General features: G+C 36.9%; 1 protein-coding gene across 1 annotated transcript in view; it reads right to left on the bottom strand.

Moving 5' to 3' along the window:
- Window positions 1-181: 181 nt before the first annotated feature.
- PCGF6 (polycomb group ring finger 6) overlaps window positions 182-23982 on the bottom strand; it is a gene marked incomplete at its 5' end in the record, with an annotated part of 24253 nt that continues 452 nt past the window's right edge. The window contains 9 exons of the mRNA XM_009881617.1: window positions 182-238; window positions 5936-6022; window positions 12078-12176; window positions 15230-15257; window positions 19223-19331; window positions 19944-20003; window positions 20856-20911; window positions 21511-21607; window positions 22843-22942. Coding sequence (XP_009879919.1) covers window positions 182-238; window positions 5936-6022; window positions 12078-12176; window positions 15230-15257; window positions 19223-19331; window positions 19944-20003; window positions 20856-20911; window positions 21511-21607; window positions 22843-22942 — 693 coding nt within the window. The remainder of the gene's footprint in view (window positions 239-5935; window positions 6023-12077; window positions 12177-15229; window positions 15258-19222; window positions 19332-19943; window positions 20004-20855; window positions 20912-21510; window positions 21608-22842; window positions 22943-23982) is intronic.

Consider the following 23982-nt stretch of genomic DNA (forward strand, 5'->3'; position numbering starts at 1 on the left):
TGTAATTTTTTTTTTACAGTGGTAAAAATCAGATGTTAAATTACAAGCATACAGCAGTTGGTGGTGGCTCCTTTTACTTGCTTCCCGTCACAGGCAATACAATGGCCTTCTTTGGTGAAAAACCGCAGTGAAGAAGCTTGATGACTTCGGATTCTTTTGCCTTCTGATATTCTAGCAATCTTTAAGTTACAGTTAGTGGAGATACTACCAGGCCATAGTGCAGTACAAGTAAACCATCCTAGAGAAAAGAGAAATAAACTATATCATCATACAGTTCTCAATCATACCTTCTTCATGAGGCATTTCTGTCACTGCCTAGTATGACGATCACTGCATGGCAGAACATCAGCTTCAATCTCACTCACCATTTTAAACCATGTCCCTTCTCTATGGTGAATGCAAATTTTAAAATATCAAGGCAAATAATTACATTTCCCTTTCCTGTGTGGGGCAGAAAAAAAAAAAGTAATCAATTAGGTAGTTCTAGAAGGTGCTGCCAAAAGCTGTACTGAAAGAGTCCAGACTACTACTACACATTTATTAAGTAAAGACTACAAGTGACAAAAAAATAAAAATCTATTAGTTTATTAAGTCATGTTTCTCCTCTTCCGAGACTGTTCCACATAATAAAAAAAAAAAAATCTTTCACCCGTGAAACAGGATACTTCCTGATTCATTAGCCTTACTTATGTCACTTAATTCATGCACAGCTGGTGAAAGGTCTAGCCTTCAGTCTGCTTCCACCATTGATCCACTGGGAATGTGACTTGTTGCATTAGACCTATTTATATGGACAGGCCTTAATAAAAGTTTTCATTTGAAGAGAGAACTGCATTAATCAAAACTGACATGTAAGAGCTTCTACCATATTTTGCTTCTGATGTTTTTGTCTATTATCATACAGGACCTAAGATAACATATGTTCCAGAGAAGTTACAGTTCTGTGTGAGGGGGTGTAACCAGCATATAAAAAAAAATAAATCTTTTTAATTAAAAAGTTAATTACAAAAAATATAGTAACAAGAGTGTTGCCACTTTACAGGTTCTGTATTATAATACAGTAACAGCTGAAACTACTATATTAGTCTACAGTGTTTTAGAAGACTATATAAAATATTTTTAAACAATAATTCGTTATCTATGTAAAAATGCTTTTGACTGGCTTACGTAGCCTCAACTGCTCCTAAAAAAATATCTAAGCCATTTCACATTGGAGGAAATGTCCCTATATAATTTTCCAATTTCAAATGCATTTTCTCAGGAAGTTCCTGAGCCCTAAGTCAAAGTAGCTTTGTATTAGAGTCTTCTGATGACTTTTCTTCGATGAACTTGGTCTGTCGCTTTTGAATCTACAAACTTCTGGCATCCCAATCTAAGGGAAATCAAATCCAAGTGGTTTGCATTAAAAAAACCCACCCTATTTTATTCCTGTGTTATCAGTATCAGCTCAACAACATTCCTTCATCTTCTCATCCTGTTAATAACCAGAAATCCATTGCTAACTCCTAAAAGGATATAGGAGGAGGCAGAAGCTTTAACTCATTTACTCAGTGCCTAGCATACAGTGGGATGACTATGTTGCAATATGAAAACAGGATCCCGACTGTCCTCACTTCTTGTCAGGTAGAACAGGTACTATGAAGTTACTTATGAACCTCTTGGCACATACTATGTTGTTTGTTATACCTTCACAAAGGTATACTTAATCCTTGTGCCTGTTAGCTATTTCAACAGAGAAAATAAGACACGTTCAAGTTTCCTTTTTTGGAGATCTGTAGTCAAAACCAGTTTTTCCTCTATGGTACAGTTTCTTAAAGGAAAGAAGTATTTACACAAGAAGAAAATGCTACAATGTAATCTTTGATGAATGAGTTTTGAAATGGTACCTTTGGCAGTAGGACATTTAAATGAATTATCTGTCTACACAGGAAATATCCCTATTAAACCAAAGGCCAAAATCACTGCAATTCCTTCTGTACAAAGAGAAGCTGAGAATTAACTCAGTACTGGCTTTGCTTACTCTGTAATTATTCACTTTTTAAGTATTATATATTTCTATATATGTTCAGCCGTTTTCTCTAGATACTGTTCTTAAAAGGAAATCCAAGCAGGGACTGACCTCTCACTGCTTATTACAAACCTCAAATGAGGCTAACTCAGGCATGCCCAAAAAAACCCCAAAATGAAATATAATTGCTTCTACAGCAAAACTCTCCACTGTTCTTTGCCACACATTTGTGAACCTGATCTAAAAGAAAGTGGAAAGGATCCCACCTGTTACATCCAACTATAAACTTTAAAGTGAAACTGACAAAAACATAGTGTATACATCTTTTGATGTTGTAAGAGCAGCAGCAACAAAACCTACTGGACTTTCCAACTTCAATATCCCCACAGCAAAGAGTAAAACACTTCCATAGCAGATGCGTACTAGAAAGTCACAGTAATTAAATTAGATTACAGCTCTTATTGCCTAGCTCAGGAGAGACCAAAAACAATACAATGGCATTGGGTTACAAAAAGATGAGGGTTGCAAAGGATGCATTATAATCTACAAGACCTCTGTGCCAAAGGCCAGGGACATAAAGGAAGCTACTCTTTTTAGCTTTTCCCATATGTGAGCTCATTATACCCATCAGTGATGCAAAGCTCTGAGAAGGCCAGTTCCAGACAAGTGAAAATAACTAGCAGCTTGGATCACGTTACATTTATGCAGCAGAGGGCAGGAAGGCAATACAGGGAAGAAATTGTATTCCCATATAATTAACAACAAGCTTCCTTCCTTGACTACTTGATCAATATCTTAAATACCTTGACAACCTCAATGCTTGGTAACAAGATCGAGCTTTTTAAAAATTTCTGTCAGTGTCTTTGATCTCTCCTTGCAGTAAATTCCACCAGTTATACAGTTTTAAAAATTAAGCCAAGTGCTTCTTTTTACATAAATACTGTGCAGCAAATTTTTAATGTTTTTGCCCTAAACAGTGCTGGAAAACTTATTTCAGGCTAATTAGAAAGATTCAACCAACCACCCAATTTCTGAAATGTTAAAATATCTTGAGATTTACAAGATTAAACAAGATTTATTCCTGAATTTTTTTTTAGCCTTCTATCAACTACTCAGAAACCAACATGTTAATTGTTTACATTCAACCGCTAAAATAAGTTGCCTGTTTACTCCAATTAGAACAACCCAAACAGGTTGCTATGAGGTCAGTATCAGGAACTGATCTTCCCACGCTTCCTGGAAAGGCACACAGTTATTCAGAACAGCTAAAACCCTGCTAGCTTGCTCATATAGGAGCCTTTAACTTAGTGAGGCTCTAAGACACTGCTACACATTGTTATTTGGCAGGAAAAAAAACCCACCCTCCAACAACCAAAATCTTCACAAAACAACCATGAGCATTTAAAGAACCATTCCGGAGGAGTAAAAGCTCCTAGAAATTCACAGTGATTATGGCCCAGAAAAATAAATCCCACACAACGTATGTCATGCTGCATTGCATTGGAAGAAACTCTTCCAATGTAAATGCTGCCAAAGTGTGCACATTAAAATTAATGCCTTTGGCAAAGAGAAACTTAACTGCATTTTTAAAATCACTTTTCTCAGCAAAAAGAATAACTGCTGACATGAATGAACTTGCAAGCGAAAAATGGGATTCAGAAGAGCAGTTATTTTTCTCCTCTAACAGTGATTGTCCTCATCCAAATAAAAAATTCTAATGTTTATTCCTTTCAATGACTTTGTAGTGCATAAGTAGCTACTGAAGCTATTTCCTTAGCATGAAGCATCTACAATGACCCTCAGAAACTGGTAAATGACAACGGCAGTGTTGAAGAGTGTTTCAGGATCCTAGTGAGAACTGTTAGGGGCATTCCAAGCCCCAACACTGGTTTGGAAAGTCTGGAAGGTTATAATGGCACAGGGTGCCCTTGGAGCTTAATGTAAACTCCATCAAATGTTCCTGTGTAGTTGCAGTCTCACTGGGCCGGGACAGTCATGTTCTCATTGAATTTCACGTCTTGGTGAAAAAGAAATAACCTTTACCATTTTTAGGCTTGACCTACCCACTATTAATTTATTTTCTGGATAATTACTAAAAACATTTTCCAAGGTATTTTAATCCTAGAAATGCAGCCTATTGATTTCTGCAAAATAATATAAGGTAAGACTAGTAAACATGAAAATATGTCACAATTATTTCAATATCAAAAAAGAAGCAACTGCGGTTTGCTTGCAAAATTCCTACTGTAATTATTTGACATCCTAAGAGATTTCATAACAAAATGAAGAAAAGTTAAGGATGAACATGATCTTTCAAATTTCCTGGAAAAAGTGACTATGAAAGCACAAGACTTCACAAAAAGCAAATATCTTTTTCTGTTTGTTTGCCCAAGAGAGCAGGCTTGCGAGAATTCATCACTAGCATACTGATTTTGTAATAATGAGACTTGACACATCACTGGAGAACATATCCCAAGATAACCGTTCTCTTTGTGGAGCTGCTGACTGGTACTTAGCCACTAAACAACAATCAGGCAGACCCAATTCTGACAAGAAATGAAAGACAGTAAACTTCAACTAGGCAGACCCATTTCTGACAAGAAACGAAACCGATGCAGTTTTCCTTGAAGTGCTTCCCCAAGAGCATTTTTCATAGATGAAAAGCTTTCGTGCTAAGGTGAAGTCTAAAAGCATGTACACTTGACTATACCTCTGGACTGAGAAATAAATTATACCCCTGCTATTTACTGAAGCTTTTAGTAGAGGGCACTTCCATCATTATGTGTTGATCGCTACATTTACTTGCAATGCTTCTAACGTAATGAGTTCGAGATTGTGCTGGCTTCCTCACAGTTTCTATCCCCTGCTTTCCAAGGCGGGTTAGGTTACTGGTTGTGGGATCCCTCCTAGTTATTCAAATCAGGTACAGCTGATGCAGTGTCCAAGATACCTCAATATCAACTTTTCACTTCTTATCCCTGACACAGAAGACCTCTTGTACCATGAGAGTGCTGAGGAAATTTAAATGTAAGAGATCGCATATGCGTGTGCACAACCAAGTCAAGAGAACTGAATTTGCTACTATTTTAGCCCCTCTGCCATCTGCTTAGATTGCTTTCAAAATAAAATATGAATCTAAATCCTATTTCTTCCCACTGTATTAGACTGAACATAACTTTTCAGACTTCCAAGTTTAGATTCATATACAGTTTACCATACATCACGATTTTACATCTATATCCTACTATGCACTGGGCAGACTATTTCATTGGTTTTGCTGCACTTCTAAAATGGTGTGACCCTTCCCATTATAAAGATGCTCGAAACGATTCCCAAGGAAATAAAAAAAAAAAAAAAAAGCTTTCTTATTTGCAGAGCCAGCAGCACTTAATACAGTAAGTTATCAACAATAAATAGTTGGCTATACACTCAAGCTGTGACCAGGACTTGTATAATATGCATTAAGCATATTAATTGCATTCATTACTCTGTATCTTTGGCTTGTACTTTTAGGAGCAAGTTTATTCCCCTGACCCAGTCGAAAGGCTACCTTATTTGGGATGCTTCAGTGCTTTGATTTCTTGCAGAGATGCAATCTCCATGGAGAAAAACAAGGAATGTTAATGGAAAGAAAGGCTAGTATCATCATTTATCACCGATAAGATAGCAACTTGTTTCGGAGTTGAAAAAACAACCCCAACAACCACATACAAAAACCTCATATCCAGAACATCAAACTATCAAGAACACTCTTAGCACATGGTATACTTCTCAACTCTATTTACAATATAAAAAACATTTTGCATAAGCTGGAGAGCTTTTCTAAGTGACTTCTTCAGACAAGTTGGTGCTACCTGATATCTTAAGAAAGAAGTCTTCCATTTTAAAATAGAAAACCAGGAACAAAGCTCCAGTTGCCACACATACCTGTACTGCACTCTCTCCTATGGCTTGACGAATTTCCCTCAGTGTCTGGTAGTGTTCTAGAAGGTGATCACCACATATTATGTCCACCTGTGAAAGAATGCAAACAGGATCAAGTTCAACCTACCTTTGGACTAGCAAAACAGTACTTAAGCCCTTTAAATTTGATCAGAACAGTTCAATTCTAGCACATTAGACTCTAAAGCCATCTTTACCTTTGTTGTCCAAATGTACTTAGCATGCACAGCACAGCACTACTGCACCACCCTAATGCCTCCCACCCCATGCCCCTGACCTGGGGCTCACTTCTGGAACAGAGAGGATAGTTTACTGTTTCACTCCCAGTTTGGTGCATCCACTTAAAACGTTGTTTAGTAATAGCTGTGATTAATTTAATGGGAATTTAGATCATGTATTAAAATGATCCCACAAACACACACAGTCATTTATCAGTTGAAAAAGAGGGCAAGTTGTTTCTGCCACTGACAGAAAATGAGTTACTGCTACTCTCATTCTTACCTTGAGTGAGAAAACATGCGAATAAGTCTGCTTAATATGACTGGAAGATGTGTTTTAACAGAAAAGAACAGCTCACTGTATGCCACTGTCAGCAATTACTTCACACAGCCCTCCTTCAAAATGCAATCAATACTTCTGTGCTGCAAGTGAAGGGCATACTCAGAAATTCTAAGCAATGTCCTCTACTGCAGCTAAACTATGTCAATGATGTCTGCAATTCTGGAGGAGACACTTTTGTTAAGTAACTGCCCACAAAAACAGTAATTTTGAGGAAAACAAACCCCATAATGAGGTATTCTGAATTCCCTGCCTTGACTATTATGAAAAATAAGCTTCCTTATAAAGTTACTATGAATTTACTGTGCATAACGTAAATCCAGTCTGTAACATTCCAGATTAGAGCAGCTAACACAGCACTGTTTGTCTCTCAACTGCAGCTTGCTTACAGTTTCCTTATGAGCAATTTCTAGATATGGAGATGATAGGGGTCTCATCTGTGAATTACAATGACAAAACCTCAAAATTAAAATTAAGAGCATTGACAATGAGCTGTCCCACAGCTTTCTGCAAGGAAAACATCCAAGCTCTGCCACTGCAGCAGTCAGGGAGCATACTGCAATATCATTATATATTCTCTTATATGGCCTCGTTCCACTATAGGATGCACTTTGTGCTTCAGCTATTCAGTTCCCCTGGATTTATGCTCTTCTGCATGCTGACCCCCTATCTCTCTCAATCTTTGTGAAAAGATTTAGGAAGATTTATGCATCATGCTGGCAAACCATCTTGTTCTAGGAATCGGGAACACAAGAATTCTACTCCTTAGAGGTTCAAAATGGGGTAATTCACTTCACCGGTATGAGAACAATGTAGAATACTCCATTCAAGTTATGTAAACTGCTTAGTATTACTTCTGCTTTTAGCTTCTAGGAGGACAGCAGCAAGTAAAAACTAATCTGGACATAACGTTAGATGTTGATTAGATATTGATCCATATATGCACACGCGTGCATATTTAACATCAACATTAGATATACTTAACACAGAACCTGAAAGAAATATATTTCTTTTTCTTTTTGAAAGCTGGTTACAGTTATTTCTATTGTTTCCCATGCATTCTAGCCTCTACAGTTATTACTGCAGAAGACAGACATGTCTGCTTTCCTTTCCAGTTATAGATGAGTTTAATTACTTTTGCTTTATAAGCTTACTTATATAATTTTTATGCCATAGGTCACTGAACACTTAATCTGGCTCCCACTGAAACATACACATTTTATACATATACATACACATTTTATATATTCTACAGAAATAGAAAAATCTAATCTATTTGGCCAATACAGAATGCAAACAGACACAGTGACAACTGCTGACAATCTTTCAAAATAGAATCAGAACGCTTGTTTGAAAATATCCCACTGTTGATCCTGCTGTTCCAGTTTCAAATGGTAGTCATTAAAGATCCAGTGTCTTCTAATAAATTGAGAAGAGTTTTTCACATTTACCACGTTAGAGTGCTCTGAATACGAAATGCCTAATCTCCTCATTCCAGCACCAAAGCCTGAATTTCTGGCTGCTAATTGTTATGCTAGGATTCATTCTATAAGGATAAGAGAATAAAAGACACAATGAAAAAAATCCCAGTTCAGGGTGAAAAATCAGCTGTGAAAGGTGTCTCAGAGGAATGCTTGTGCCATACAGGAATTAATATACTCCATTGCAAAAGAGGCACCAGCAACAGAAGTGCTATGAATTTACTACAATTTCAACTGACTGGTAAAATTGAAGCCAACCAGTACTGATAGCTAGTGAGATAGCAGTAAATATAGTTTGACCTTTTGCTGAAAGGAAATATGAAGATGTAGCTGCTGAATACTGTCACTTCTGTTAAAAATCTTATTAAAATAAAATAACCTTTCCATTATGGCATTTATTTTCTTCAGGTGGCAGGTTTGCTATTAGAGCTATTTCTCTAAAAGCCATGATAACAGACAATTATAAATTAATACTCACCAAGTAAGACAGAGATAAAAATGGAAAACTTTCATGTAAGGGACATCCCACGTAAGACTCCTCCCAAGGGGGAATCTGGCCCAGAAACCAGTAGACCTCAATCAACAGTTTCTCTGCCAACCCACACTATCCAGGGAAGGACCAGGAAAACACAAAGTTTTAGGGATTGATATAAGCATTTGGGCTAGTTATTCAAAAAGCTGGCAAAGCTTTCCATTTCCTCTAGTTGCTATTTACTTTTCAAAGGTACCAGATATTTCTATTCCAGGGTCTAAGACTGGCACAAAGAAACCGCACCAACAACTACATTGCACAAGCACAGACTTTCTTCCAATCTTTCCCCAGGCAGCATTTTATACACACACTTTCAGGAATGCACATGTGATTATGGAACATTTCTGTTCCATAAGCTACATTAATGCATTCAGACCAGACCAGTCACAAGCCTTTCAGCAGTCTCTCTCTTGTCCTTACAGAATGAATGGCAAGAAGGGATAATGCTGCTGCAGGATGACCTCAAAGGAAATAACACTTCAAAGAAAACTTCTGAGTCTCTCCCCACTCTTCAGCAGAACACAAACTATACAGATGCGCATCAGATGTTGAAGCCAAATACCTGATGGATTCCAAACACCACAGCCTGTATTTAGCTCAAATTAAATGTTAAATACTTAGCTATTAATAGCAATTCCAGTTGCTCAAAAATTATTTTCACAAAACCCCACAACAAATTCCAGCAAGAATATTTAGGAGAGACCTTGTAATTAGAAATATATATAAAAACAAACAAAAAATGAATCATCGTCCAAAGCACAGAGATCAAAACAAAGCACCAGAAAAAATAAACTACAGCCTGTCAGATGAAGTGGTAGATAAAAAAAAAAAAATGAAGCCTTAACCTTTCATACAAGCTATGAAATTTGAATCATAATCCTTTTGCAAACTCAAATACAGGAGTCTGAAAATAATTTGGGGCCTGAGACTTACAGTAGTTCAGAAGAATGGGTAACATACTTTCTATCACTTGGTCACTCAATCAGTTGTAACAGGGAACAAGTAAAACATTCTCAAATAATAATTTTGGAGATTGTCAAACTAAGCTGATATTCAGTAGGAACTCCTTCCATTCACAAAATAACCACACCTAGTGTCCTTACTAGAAGTTTCAACAATGAAACCAAGAATGCAATTGATATACTGAGGAGAGAAAGGAGGAAAGACTCTATGCCCTCCTTACAATCAAATCTTTCAAATCTTTTCAGGTAAGGTACAATTAAACACTGTGGCAGAAATGTTAACATTTTAGCTCAATAGTGCCTGAAATATGCATTTCTGAAAGAAATTTCCTAGCTTCCCAAGGGAATCTGGTTCTTGGACTCTAGTCTCAAGTTAAATGCACCAAACTCATGACATTTTATATAAAAATTGATTACCTAAAAAGGTAATGAAGAACTGGAAAGAGTTAGAAATCAAGACTAAACAAGTAAAATCAAAAATAAAAGCTTGTTGTCCTAAGTCAGCATCTATTTCTTCTTTAACATACTTTGGGAAAGCCTACAGGAAATTATGAAACACTGCAGTCCTCCACTCGTCAAATTTCCACAGCAAACTTTTGAAAAAGCAGCCAAGCACCCTCTACATTTATATTAGTTGCAAATATGGTTTACAATTTATTTCTCTAAATTCTTCTGCCTGTGCTCATTTGTATTCAGGTTCTCCTTAATTTAATTTTATGGCTTCTGTTTTATTAGCCATCCAGGAAATTTGGAGTAAGACATGATTCATTAGGCTTATTAATCTTCAGTGACATATCTGACATCTCTTTCTCTTTTTGCATGTTTACCAACAAACCATCAGCTTCAGTTCTGCATACTACAACGGGAAGGTGACAGCTCAGTACATACACTCCTTTAACCTTAAGTCTCCATATGACAAAGAAATTATTAATCAGGATAGGAAAAATACTTCCTGCTTCATTTCCCAAATTCCCTTGTCTTCTAAAAATAAGCCTGAATATCTTCAAGTCATGATTTGTGACATGAAAATCAACTACAGGTTTCCAGAGACCAAAAAAATAGTCACTGAAAAAAATGGGAGCCTACCAGTTGCGGGGGCGAGGGGGGGGAAACAAAGCAGCCAAAGGATCTGACTGTAGAAGAAAACAGATTTAATATTTCCTCCACACAAGGCTTGCTCAGAAGAGACCAAGAGATTAGAACTAGCCAATGATTGTGCCTTACTCCAGAATGGCACACTGGATACTAGCAGCGGTAAAAGTGCCTGGGTCAGCATCAAGCAACATCTTGAGAAAGGAAATCTATGAAATCATCAGCTTTTGAGACACAGTAACATTTACCCACTAACAGCGGATCATATCCTGTCCAGGAAGTCCAAGCAAAAAGTAACCAGTGGGGGAAAAATTCTCAAGTTATTTCTATTAGGTGATCACAAGATTGCAAAATCTGAAAGACCACCAACACACAGGTCTAGCTCGATTTTGCAAGACAGGTAACTGCAGTTTCCATTACAGATGTTCAGTGTTACTGAGAATTGAGATTCTGATGTACTACTTAAGAAAACCCAAACAAAGAAAACAATTCCTTCCCCTCAAATCAACAACTCAATTAATGCAAGAAGTTTCTCTAGCATCATTTTATTTGTTTAGAATATCAAGTAACCACCACCTGAAAGCTATAAAGACTCTCACTAAGAGGAAACCAGCAAATGAAGATACATTACTTCCTCACAATGATTAATAATTTATATTTGATTTGCTTTGTGACCACTGTAAAGGTAATCAGCGTGAATAGATACTCATTACTGAGGCACACAGTCATGCTGTATTGTCGCAGACAGTTACTGCTGTATGAAAACACAAACTTAACTCCAAAGGCAGCACTTAAGTTCCATCATTTGCCTATTCACATCAGTATCGGCTTGATTTACCAATAACTGACAGCTTTAAGAATTGGTTACACATGACAGAACTCCTGCACCTTCTCAACTGAATAGCTGCTGAAATATACTGAAGAACTGAAGACTGGTTTGACATGCAATTGCTATCAAAATGGTTGAGAAATACAAAGTTAAATTCTTTTGTATTGTACTCTGCGCCTTTGAATTCTTATTTGGAGGAACATGTCTACACATGCATTCATACCTTTCATTCCAACACATCCATCCACAGCATCACTCTTTTTTAGCCCTTGTTTGCTTCTTCAACATTCAGTTAAATTTTACTGATACTCAGCTCCTACATGTCTCTGCTTTCATACCCTCCCACGCCCACATACTTTCCTGTCTACATACTCGGTTTTATCCTTGAAACAGCAGTATCTTTTGGTTTTGAATTTGAACCTGCTGAAATCTTACCTGGAACTTTAGAAACTCTCTGCAAATAATAAAGTATTATAATGAAAATTTAAACATGTTGCAAATGAGTTGAGAGTTTCTCCTTGCAGATCACAACATTTCAAACATTTAATTTTTTAATCCTTACTGCATTAAAAAACTCTAATATTACTTCTAGACTCTAATGAACAATGGAAACGTTCTGTCTGAAGGCATTACATTGATCACAGTGAACTAAGTGCCACTACAAGTAGCATACCTGACAAGTAGGATCCAGATCCATTTTTCTTCTAAGGAATTTCTCCACATGTCCAATTGTTGCCTCCCCTGAAACACGCACAAACTTCTTTTCCAAAGGCTGCAAAGAATAAATGTGAGATTTTAAGACAATGTACATTTTCAGCCATCATCCCTCATAAACCCCAAACCTAAGTGGAAGCCCAATAACAGAGGGAGAAAGCTTACATTTTTGGACTCTTTTCTGATCTACTTCGAGATTACCTCATAGAGATATGACTAAATATGTATTAAGACTCCAGGTTCAAACTTCCTGCTGTTTAAAACAACATTTAAAAATAACTAACTACTGACTTCAGTCCTATTTCCCTACTGAAGTCCCGGAGAATGATATTTGCTATTAATTCTGCATAGAAATTACTACTACACAGCATTTTAAGAACTTCTCCCCCCACAAGCATTTACTCATCAGAAGAACATGAACTATTTCCTAAAGTTTCCTTATTTCCCTAAATCAGGCCTGTGTACCAAACACGATTCAGATAATTAAACCATGCTGCATTTTATAATGCAAGGAGCTTAGGTCCTTTAGCATTCTGAAATATTTCTGTATTATGGCTTAGGCTGGAATCAACTTAACAGTCCATAAAATTCCAGAATCAATTAAAGTATATTATTATGCAGAACACAAGGGCAAGACTGGTCTGAAATCTTTTTGTATAATTTCTAAATACTTTTACAACAAGGACTGCAATGACAAGACATTTGTTATGCCAGCTTCAAAAATTTAATAGGTTTCTCTTCTACGGATAAAATTTTAAACAGCTGACTGGTGATATGGGCAGCTAAGCTAAGAGGCACAAAGGCAGTGCAGATGACTGCATTCAGTGTGATAAATGGATTACCTTTTGTGTCAATTAATTGGATTTTTATGTTGACTTCTGAACAGCTGTGATTTACTATCCAGGTTCATCATATTCTTTCCATTTGAAAGAAGGGTCAGAGGGTCGTGGACTACCCTTGAATTTAAATATGTATCCATGATAACTGTGGTATTGGAACAATAGTTTGATTTATTCATGTACAAGAGCTAGAAATGCCAGTCAGACCTGATCTAAGGAACCATGCTGCTGCAAGCTTGATGATGCTGAATTTATGTGTGCTGAATGTATAAATCAGAGTTTACGGCCACAGACCTTGTAACCTGTTCTCTCCTCCCCCCATCCCCACTTGGAGGGAAAAAAAAAAGGTTGAAAAGCCTTATATATATATATGAAGTATATATATGAACCCTTCGTATATATATATATATTTTTTTTTTTTTTAGAGATATATATATATATATGAAGTTCAACATCTAGTTCAGAACAGTAAGACAGATAAACAACTGAGAACAGAGCAACACCAAAAATGGATCAGGGTATGCTTTGTGAGAAGTGGATATTAAAGAGGATTTGGAAGGTTGATGAGTAAACCTCTTGGTCATGAAGTGGAATAAAAAAGCACGAAGATATGAAGTGTAGTGAAGAAAATAAGGCTAGAAAGAAAGAAGAGAGTGAAACAGGGGGTTAAACACACAGCAAGGAAATTGAAAATGTCATAGAAAAATACCAGTTAAGAGATGTGGTATTTCTTGAAACTCATACAGATGACAGAGAAGTCTAAATATGCACATAAGCTGAGTGGCACTTTAGTTTATGGACAGTAGGATTATTTGCAGCATAGAACTATACATTACAGGTATTGGCGGGCAGCCTTTCATCTTCAACATCCTCAAAACACTACAGTTAAAGTGAGCAGGAATATTTATGGCTTAAAAAGGGGGACAAAAACCAAAAACCACTTACACACAAAAAAAACCCCTTTCCTGAAAAGCTGGGTAGTTCTGGGGACATAAGAGATGATGAAAACTGACTGTAGACATTTTCAGGACATTGTCCCCCTTCTACAGATTAATTTTGTTTGAGGAAACTATACTTACATTTCAACTCTTTATGAATCTGTATTTGAAAGTTTGAAATTGCCTCCTAAGTTATGCCATAACAAATATAATTACTATTAAAAATAGTATGAATAACTGCAATCAAATCAAATGGTTCAGATTTGTGCCTGAAAATATATTGATTAGAAATCAGCTCAGCTGAAAACACAAAGGAAACTAGTAAAATGGCACAATCAGGACAATTCATATTTAAGTTACTAACACAATATTTTTCTGAAATTCTTCAACCGTAAAATTTTCCTGCCAACTGTATCAGTTAAGTGTCTCTTACATTCTGTTATTCTGTGCCATTCCATCTTTTGAGTGTACAATTCCAATACAACGAAAGATTAAATGCAATATACAGTGTAATTTAAAATTACATCTCCTTCTTGCCCTCTAAGAGTCTTATTTTCTAAATGTTTAGTGAAACTAGTGGAATGACACACTCTGAGCATCTCTAACTACACCACATGAAACCATGAAGGAAGCAAACAATGTATAGTTCCTCTATGAGTTTGTACCAAAGTAGCTCAGTAAGAAGATCTGTATCGGAAGAAGAGCCATATTCTTTAGCAAGGATTGCAAACGCTATTTCTTGTTTAGCAGAACAGCCACTGTTCGGACAACAGATGTTGATAGTGAAGAGATGGAGAAAAGAATAAGCATTCTGCTGGCTAAGGAAGTCTATTGTGCCATCCAGACAATTTGCATATTTTTTTTGGTTGTTTAAAGCCCACAGCAATTTATTATACTACTGTTATACCTCAGGCTATGCTTCCTCTGAATAACCTATGCAAGCTTTCCACTACAATTAGATAATCTTCTTCAAAACCCAGTATTTTAGACAATGTCTACACCTCTGTTCAGGATTCCAATAAAAGCCACAGTAGTGCACCTTTTGGAGACAGATGCAAGAATAACAAGTTAGAATCACCTAGGTGAAATTTCATCAGTATCATTCCCATTCTCCTACCAAAACTTCACGCAGCCTCAGAAGCATTCTTTTCCTATTCTGTGATGCTATGCAATAATAGGTTTGAAAGTACACTGAAATCCAAGGTTGGTTATTACTATGCTGATGAAAGTTCAAGCTGTACTCAGTGTAAGAAAAACAAAATAAATGAAATACATTCAGGTTATACATATTTCTGAAGTAAATCATATGAGAAAAATTCAAATCACATCTGCACCTTAAAATTCCCTGTGCCTTCGTTAGCTCTGAAAAACAAGAGAAGAGTAAACACAGTCAATATTGCTATGGTTAACAGTTATTAACACCCTAAAGCTCTTTATTATAATAGCGACTTAATGATTTAGTAGTCTGGCACATCAAGCTTATTTTTCTAATCAGGCTGTTCCTTTCATTGAACTCCAATACATGAAATAATATCAGACCGAATTAATCTTTTTCTCCTACCCTTTATTTGGTACTCCATTTTTCTTGTGAATTCAGCTATTTAAGATTTGTCTACATAAAATATAAAAACCAAGAACCAATTTTATACACAACATAATATTCACTTTCATAGGAATGGGTTGTAACATAAATGCTGCTTAAACATCCATAATTCATCATCCTTGATATTTGGCACTTTAACAGATAGTACTTAAGAACTTGCTGAGAGAACATGCCCAACCACCAAAGAGGCTTTCTGGGCCAGTTGTTGGCCTTCCAGACTATTTATAACACAGGATTAATGCTAATGCTATCTAGGAACTCAGGAAAGCAGCAGGTGTTTCTCTGGAAGGTGAAATACACACAAAGGTGGCAAATGACCAAACTCTTAGCTGGCCTCAAGAGAGTTTCATTACTTGCCCAGTCTGAGCAAGTGATCCACTATTGATCATCTATACTCCACATCTCCATCCTGTAGTGCAACGTATAAATTTTTTCAAAGAAGCAAGCCCAATTAATCACATTTTACTGTTCTTCCATTGCATTAGCAAGTGTGCATGTACGAGAGAGGAAAAAGAAAAAAAAAAGCAGTACTTCACGGCACTGGAGAGGGCAAAAATCAAACATCACTATAAATTGACTACAATTCTACCCACCATTTGATATAGCAAACAAATTTATTTGTAATGCTTGTGCATACCACACATTAGCGTGGTACTTCAAGTTACTGTAACTGACTATCTCCACCTCTAAGCATGTACCAGTTATCAGAGTTAAGTAAAACTATCATAAAATTGTGCCTGAAAAATTAAATGAAAATTAAATAAAAATTAAATGAAATTTAAAGCTACTAACAAGCAAACATAGAACAGCTTTTCCAGTACATCTGTCATTTTCTTTGATACAGTTCCGCAGCCACAGGTAATTAGACAGTACACTCTAAAAAACACAATATAGACAGTCAAACTTTCAAAGTAACAATTTCTGCTGGCTAGTACAATTTATTCCAAGCTTGCTTTATTCAAAGAGCTTTCTTAACCACTCATCACCAAGACAGGCTCTTTGATTTTGCCCTTTGAAGAAGAAAATATATTAACCCTAAAACATATAAAGTATAAAAGAAGATCAAAGGTTAAAAAAGTCACTCAAATAAATTGCAAAGTAGATGCCATTAAGGCATCATCCTTTGTTAGAAACGTTCTGTGCTTCCCTCCATATACATAACAAAAACACAGTGCACAGTTTCACATATTATAGACGGTATTTGCACAATATTACCTGTTTTGCTGCCAACACTGGAATGGAAGCTTGAAATATAACTACCAGAAAAACAAATACAACAACATAGATTCAAAAATCACCTTGTTTCACAGACAGGCAGATACATATTTACTAGTTTTGAGGTTTAAGTTGCCTAACATCTTCCTTTTGCTCTGAAAAAAGAAAAAGGTAGCTGCTGAGAATCACGGCGGGGGGGGGGGGGGGTGTGTGTGGGGGGGTGGTGTGGCAAAAGTAACCAGGAGACTTTCACAATGGAGATCTAAACCAAAGTACTTTCACTACAGTGAGTTTAAACTGTATCTAATCCTGCAGCCAAGAAAATCTAAGGACGCTTTCCTATAAAGTCACCAAGTGTTCCAACCTGAAAGTTATATCCTTGGAACTAAAAGCCTCATTCCTGTTTTTAAAGTCATTCATTCTAGAGAGAAATTATCATTGAGGAAGATGCAGGGCTGTTGGTACAAAAGCGTGCTCCTATAACTCCATATGCTCCCTCTGCCACCTGCCAGGCCAGCACAGCAGTGGCCAGTACCCATCACAGGTCCCAGAACGGGCATCCCTCAAACTCCTATCTAGATGTTAACTTAATGAGATATAGTCACAGCCAAGGCAATAAAATAATAACTTACACATTGCTAACCCAACATACATGTAGGGTGAACAGCATTAGATTTACTCTTTTCTACCCAGATTTAGTCAAAGCATTTTATCTTATGTCTGTATTTATCCATTTAATCACATTTTACTCAACAGGCTAAAAAGCATGCCTGAGCACCAGGTCACTGAGACCCATCACATGTTTTATACCACATTCATTAAAGGGGAAAAAAGCCTTTATAAGTACAATTAAAAACTATATTTAAATTAAGTTTTGAGTGTACACTACACAATGGTCAAAGGCTGAACAGCTATATGTCGTCTTTGTTTTCCTCTCCTGTTCAACACATGGCTCTTGCCTTTAATTATGGCAAATCTGCTCTTAATGCAAAGCATTAAATTTCCTTAGTCTCATTTCTTCACCACATTAATGTATTTCCATACCATCCTACTCAGCAGAATGGCAGTGTAATACCTTGTTTAAAAAGAAGAACCGAAGACAGACTGTATTGAAAGGTAAGGAAGAACTGCAAGTACGCGATTTGGGACATTCAAGATTGCATTTGCCTGCAGAATACTTGATACTACAGTTTTAGTGATGACTCCCACTGCTTTCAGCTGTGCTTGTGAGCATTCAGCACTTCTGCAAGTCAGGCATACAGAAAATGAACACTGAAATTAAGTCAGGTATATGGATTAGCAAGGACATTCTACAGAACAGTCAGGGATTGTTCCCTAAAGGTTTAGCTCAAAGAGCTTCTCTTTATTCCTGAAATCCCACTTCTCATCCATTTAAAGAAAGAAAGAAGCCATGTGATGGGCAACACTTAAAAAAAGCTAACAAACCAAAAAAAACCACACACCACCACCTACCTGACCAAATTTTACCCATGGAGGAAATACGTTCTGTATTCTGAATAAAGTAAGACACAGTGGAAACGCTGGACATAACCTATGAAAAGGCTAGGACATGATGTCTACAAAGAGCGAGGCTGAATCAAGATGGTATGCTTTGCTGCTAGAATTTCCTAAATTCTGATGGCTTGACTTTACATCATTTGTGTAAGTTTGCTGTGGTTATGTATTGGAGTTCTCTGAACACTGTGTTCAGGCAAAGTGAGGCCAAAAACAGGCACAGTCTGGGTAGAGGAATAAGAGTTGCAAAGCCAAGCTGCTTCCCCCTCCCTCAACTGATGTTCTGCACTGTGTGGTGCTATCAGAGTAGTTACAGCTTTCAATCCTTTCTCAATTACTCCTTCTCAATCATGAACATATAAATCTGCATACGGCCAAAGCAATACTATTTCTCCTTCCTGTATTCCTGAAAACAACTAAAGTGTTTGGGCTGTATTTCCCCCTCACAATCCATTGTTAAAAAGCAACTCCTGATACAAAAGCTTCAGCATAATTCATTAAAGTCTGGGAAACTGTCAGGCAAACTTAATAGTAGATCACATTATTACCCCCAGCTATAACATTTACAGGAACACTGCTCTTGCTGCACAGGTTGTAGTTGCAGTCCCTGAGTTACATGAGCAAATCCTAACATAGTCAGCATTAATGGTACTGCCACCTACAGGGATTAAGGAAGTGTAAGAGACAGGTATTTTATCATTCAGTTTACCGAGACTACACTACTTTGTTAAAAATGAAATAAAACCATCTAAGTTTTAAAATTACACTTTTTAGCAAGCTGTTTTCCCAGGAAGACATCTTACACAATTATATGCATCATCTAGCTATGCATAGTTGGCTGTCACTATCGCACTGTAAATTAAGACCAGTACGCCATCTGCTATTTGACATGGAGGAAACGCACATTTGATGACAACTAAGAGCCAGTAATGGTGGAACACACAAGCAGCACCCTCATGTCAGCCACTTGCTCTTACATTTGCCCACAACTCACCCAATGAACTCCAGAAGTATGGAGATGTCAAGTTCTGGTGGGATCCGGAACACAGAGCCCAGAACTTTTCGAGGTCTTCCTCTGCTCACTGGAACTGGCTGTGGGACAGCTGAAACATTCAAATAGTCAAAATGCAAACACAACTTGAAATAAAAGCAGCCCAAGATACTAACATGTGCCAAGCAAAACAGACAAACTCATAAGGAAGAAGACCCCATGCAATTCATCCTATTTTTTTATGACTAAATCAGCTCTTTATACATTTCATGCTGTGTATCTGAACCAGCATGTTATTAGCTTTCAGTATGGCACTTCTCCAAAGAGCTGTTTATTTGATAGTAAGACAAAAACTAATTAAGAGTAATCCCTCATCTGTCAATGGACTTTGAGGTTTTTATTTTTACTCCTTTGGAACATCTATTACTTATTACGCGCCACAAAATAAAATTAACACACATTTTATATATATTTCCTGGTTGTAGGCAAAATATAACTTTTTTTAAAAAAAGCCATCCGTGATTTGGGTTTTAGTGCTGCCAGCCAGTTCCAATTATTTTTGCAATCTGAGAACTGTGACAAGTTACAGTAATCAGGCAACCAAGAATCCCACATTTCCAATACTACATATCTTCTTCAGTTGTGAGCTAATATTTCAAGGAAAGCCCTTAAGAATAAATGGTATAGTAAATATTTCCTTAACAGTGAAGTGATTACAGCTCACCTGGTTTGGGCACTTCTAATCCTCTTTCTTTATAGAAGTCATGCATTTGTTTTTTTTCTCCTGAAAAAAAAAAACCACCACACCACCACCACAATACAGAACAAATTGGAATGTTATTTCAGATGCTGAGAATATTCATATAGTTCCCAATGGTCAGAGCACTAAAAACTTTGCAGGTTCCTACAAACCTTTCCCATCACTAATATTCCACATCAGGCTGGGACATTTAAGATACTGAGACTAAGAGTTTATTAGTAAAAACTGGGAAGAATTCAGAGAAACTGGCCATAAATCATACTGCAATAGCTGGAAAAACTAGTATCCTTCTGGCTGTCATCGCTATTTCTATACAATCTATAGGCTGTCATGACTATCTTTATACCACCTACAGTCCATATATCTCTCTCTCTTCACTAGATGTGTATATTTCACCCAGTCTACCCAGGTGGACTTTGAACTTCGTGAGCCAATGAATCTGCAATGTAAATGACATGAGACAGTGAACACATCTAAAATCAGAAAAATAACTGTGGCAGTGAAAAAAAAAATAAAAGCATTTGAGAGAATCAGTCTTAGCAACCTTTTTTTTCAACTAAGCAAGGTGAACTTATTAGATGGAATGATATTTTCTGTACTTATACAAAAATATGAGGCACGACTGCAAAGTATTATCTGGATGTTTATCGGGATACAGTGACACCTGTGTTTCATGAGATAGGGCACACATTGCTATTCGTAATAGCATTTAGCAGCCAGAAAGATGCCAGTTGTCACAGCTAATTCATTGAGATTTATAACCAAACGCTACAAAACTATTTTAAAGAGTCCAGGAAGAAATGGGGATTTGAATTACTGTTTTCCGTTCAGCCTTTTCAGTCTCTAGATAGTAATAAAATAAAGAAAGGTACTTACTTTCCTCCAAATTGACAACTAATTTATAGACTATGTCTTGCAGTTGCCGGTCCAGTCTATTAAAAAGAAAAAAAAAAGTGAAAGCATCTTTGGTGCAATACAGAATGGTTTTCATTAAACTGTAACAGACAGGCCAAATATATTGTTGAAATATGACGTACATAAAGATTGACAGAGCAGCAACTCCGTATCTGTCTAAATTCACACCCTGACAGTACAGCTCCAACAGAAGAAGCCATGTAAAGCTAAAAGCACCACCCTTCAAGAATTCATGAACAGTTCAAGAAACTAAAACTCAAGTTTTCAGAGTTAATAAGTATACCATGCCAACAAAGCTTTGTTTAAAAGGAAATCAAAGCAAATAGTTAGGACGTCATATCACCTCTAACACTGAGCAAATGCATAAAAGTACCCAGGGTGTGTGGGGGGGGTAACAAACTCTAGAAAGGGATACAAACTAGATAAAACAAAAAATTGGATATTTTTATCTTCACTATTGAGATGAAACTTATCTAAACAAAGAACACAATGCATTCCTTGTAACTGTTCCTTCATTTGAAATAAGAAAGCCCTGAGAGTCTGTAAAACAAAACATTTAAAACCAAGCAGCAAAACTTGAAAAAAATAATCTATAAAAATGGCATGAACTTATTACCTGATATTATAAAGGGGCTGTGTCTGATGTACAACAATATTGCATTTTGGACATCTGTTGCTATAGTAGAAGTGTCTCACTATGCAGCTTTTACAAACTGTAAAGAAAATAAACCCCATAAAAGTCACATGTCCATTATACAATACCACCTCTTTAAGCAAGAGGTGCAATTACACCCAGACTTCTCAAGTAAAATTTGTCAGAAATAAAATGAAGCAAGTCTTCCAACTCTCAAACTCAAGCAAAGAGCAGCTCTCTGCCTGTATAGGATACAACACTCCTGAACATTCAACTGATAATGGATTAATTAATAAATTAATAATAAATAATAATTAATAACCCAACTGACGCAACGGTAGGTGTTCAGTATCGTAATTGTGTTACCCAGAACAAAAGTAGAGCTAAGGCAACAGAACACTGACTGCTGCAGACAGAATATACGCTAAAAAGTTCCCTACAAAGTTTCAGTAGAAGAATCAAGGTAAGAAATTATAATTCTCACATTTTCATTGTATTTTACAAAAGAGGAGAAGGGAGAGGAGGTGGAAAAGGGGGAGAGGGGAAGAAGAGGGAGAAAAAAGAGGAGGAAAAAAAAAAAAAAAGAAGCATTTTCCTGTTATGTATTGTTAGTGGCTGGAAGGACTAGGAAGCCAAGATTCTTGGATTCAGGTGGAAACACGGGTGTGGTTGGAAGTCAGCTTCACAGAAAGTGTTTCATCAGCTTTGAGAGAAAATATTTCTGTCAGCAATGGAAAAACTGTTAACACAACACAAGAATTGAGGGGAAAAATAACAAGACAAGAACATTGAAATCAGGTTTTTATTACCCATCTATTTCTATTCATCAGGTTATAAACTAACTGCTCCATGGGTGCATATAACTGTTTCTGTATCTGAACTGGTATTTCCACACAGCCACTTACTGAGTTTTGTGAACTTACAAGCTCTTATCTGCAGCAGTTTAGGTAACTCTCTAGTCCATTACAAGCACGGCCACCCAACTTTCTTTTCTTAGTTACATACTTAAATTCCTAGAGCCCACATAAAAAAACCAACAACAATAAAAAGTATGTAGTACCTCTGGTTTTGTTTTACTTGGGTTAAACCTACACCTTCCCTCTTAACCTGGGATACTAAGCTGACTTAACAACCGATTTCATGATTTTCCGATGCTTAAAATATCCACAAATATATTTCCCTTAAAGAACAGAATAAATGCAACACACATTCACGTCAAACAGAGAATTATCTTTGTGAAGCCAGAACATCTCAACAGCTGATTTTTGTTTGAATTTGCAACCAAAGTCTTAGAATTACACTACTGATACTTACAGGTGTGTAGACATTCTGTGATTGTTGTAGCATCAATAAAGTAACCTTTGCAGATGGAACATAGGATGTAAGGGGTCAACTCTGCGAGGTTTATCATACGCTACAAACAAAGACATTTTGTAAGAGTTTAAATACACACGCTAAGCTGTGAAATTTCCTGATTGCAGCTTCCAAAATATCACAGCCTTAAACCAAGAAAAAATCTGCATCAATGTGCTACAGAAATGGGTTTTTCTAAGAGGTCAATCATTCTTCATATACAGCTCTTTTTCTAAAGACTTTCATCTAGTATTCTAATTTGACCCTTTTGTGAATAGAAATCCAATTTGTTTCATGAATTTTGTATCTGAAAAGCAAACGAAAAACAATTATTTTGGGAAAAGTTCTTTTGGATAAACTCGTTAACAGAGTATCACATAATTGGCAAGCTTGAAGCTGATACTGGTAGCAAATAATGTCATTATTTGAAAAATACTCAGTAAGAGTGTTAGGGCCCCCAGTGAAGTGGACTTGATTAACAACTAGTGCTGTCTCGTTTCTACACACAATTAGGGATTATACAAATACATATGGAAGCAAAAACTGAAATTTCACTGCTCTGAGTTCTGGTTTATCAGGAACGCATAAAAGCAGTTTTACAACTACTTTGCAGTCACAATTCTATTCCAAATAAAAGAAAAAATTTCTTCTATAGCAATGATCTGAGATCTGTCTGAAAGAGGTAATACATTAGATTTTTACGTTTCGTTTTCTCTCGTCTCAAAGCCAGGATAAGGGGCTTTCGTTCCCTCAATGACAGCACTCATTTCGCCCACGTGGCACCGTTTACCACCCTCTCAGCTACGCCAAGAGTTTGTAAGGGCTTCATTTAAATCACACAGATAAAGTGAACTTGGGTAACGCTAAAAAGCCTATCATCATACAGCTTACGTTGCCAAAGCAGGAGTCCAGATTTGCACCTGGAATTTTTCAAAAGTCCCTTAAAGCATGTAAGTCGAAGTCCACCGCTTACAGGACCTGCCCGAAAACCGCGGGCTTCTGCAGACGCCAGGCCTCACCCGCAAACGCTGCGTTTCACACGCGGCAGCCTCCCCGCAACAGAAAAGCCTGCCCGCCCCTCCGCCTCCCGCTCACACCCCG

The sequence above is a fragment of the Charadrius vociferus genome, unplaced genomic scaffold (assembly GCF_000708025.1).
Source record: "Charadrius vociferus isolate BGI_N301 unplaced genomic scaffold, ASM70802v2 scaffold282, whole genome shotgun sequence".
NCBI lineage: Eukaryota > Metazoa > Chordata > Aves > Charadriiformes > Charadriidae > Charadrius > Charadrius vociferus.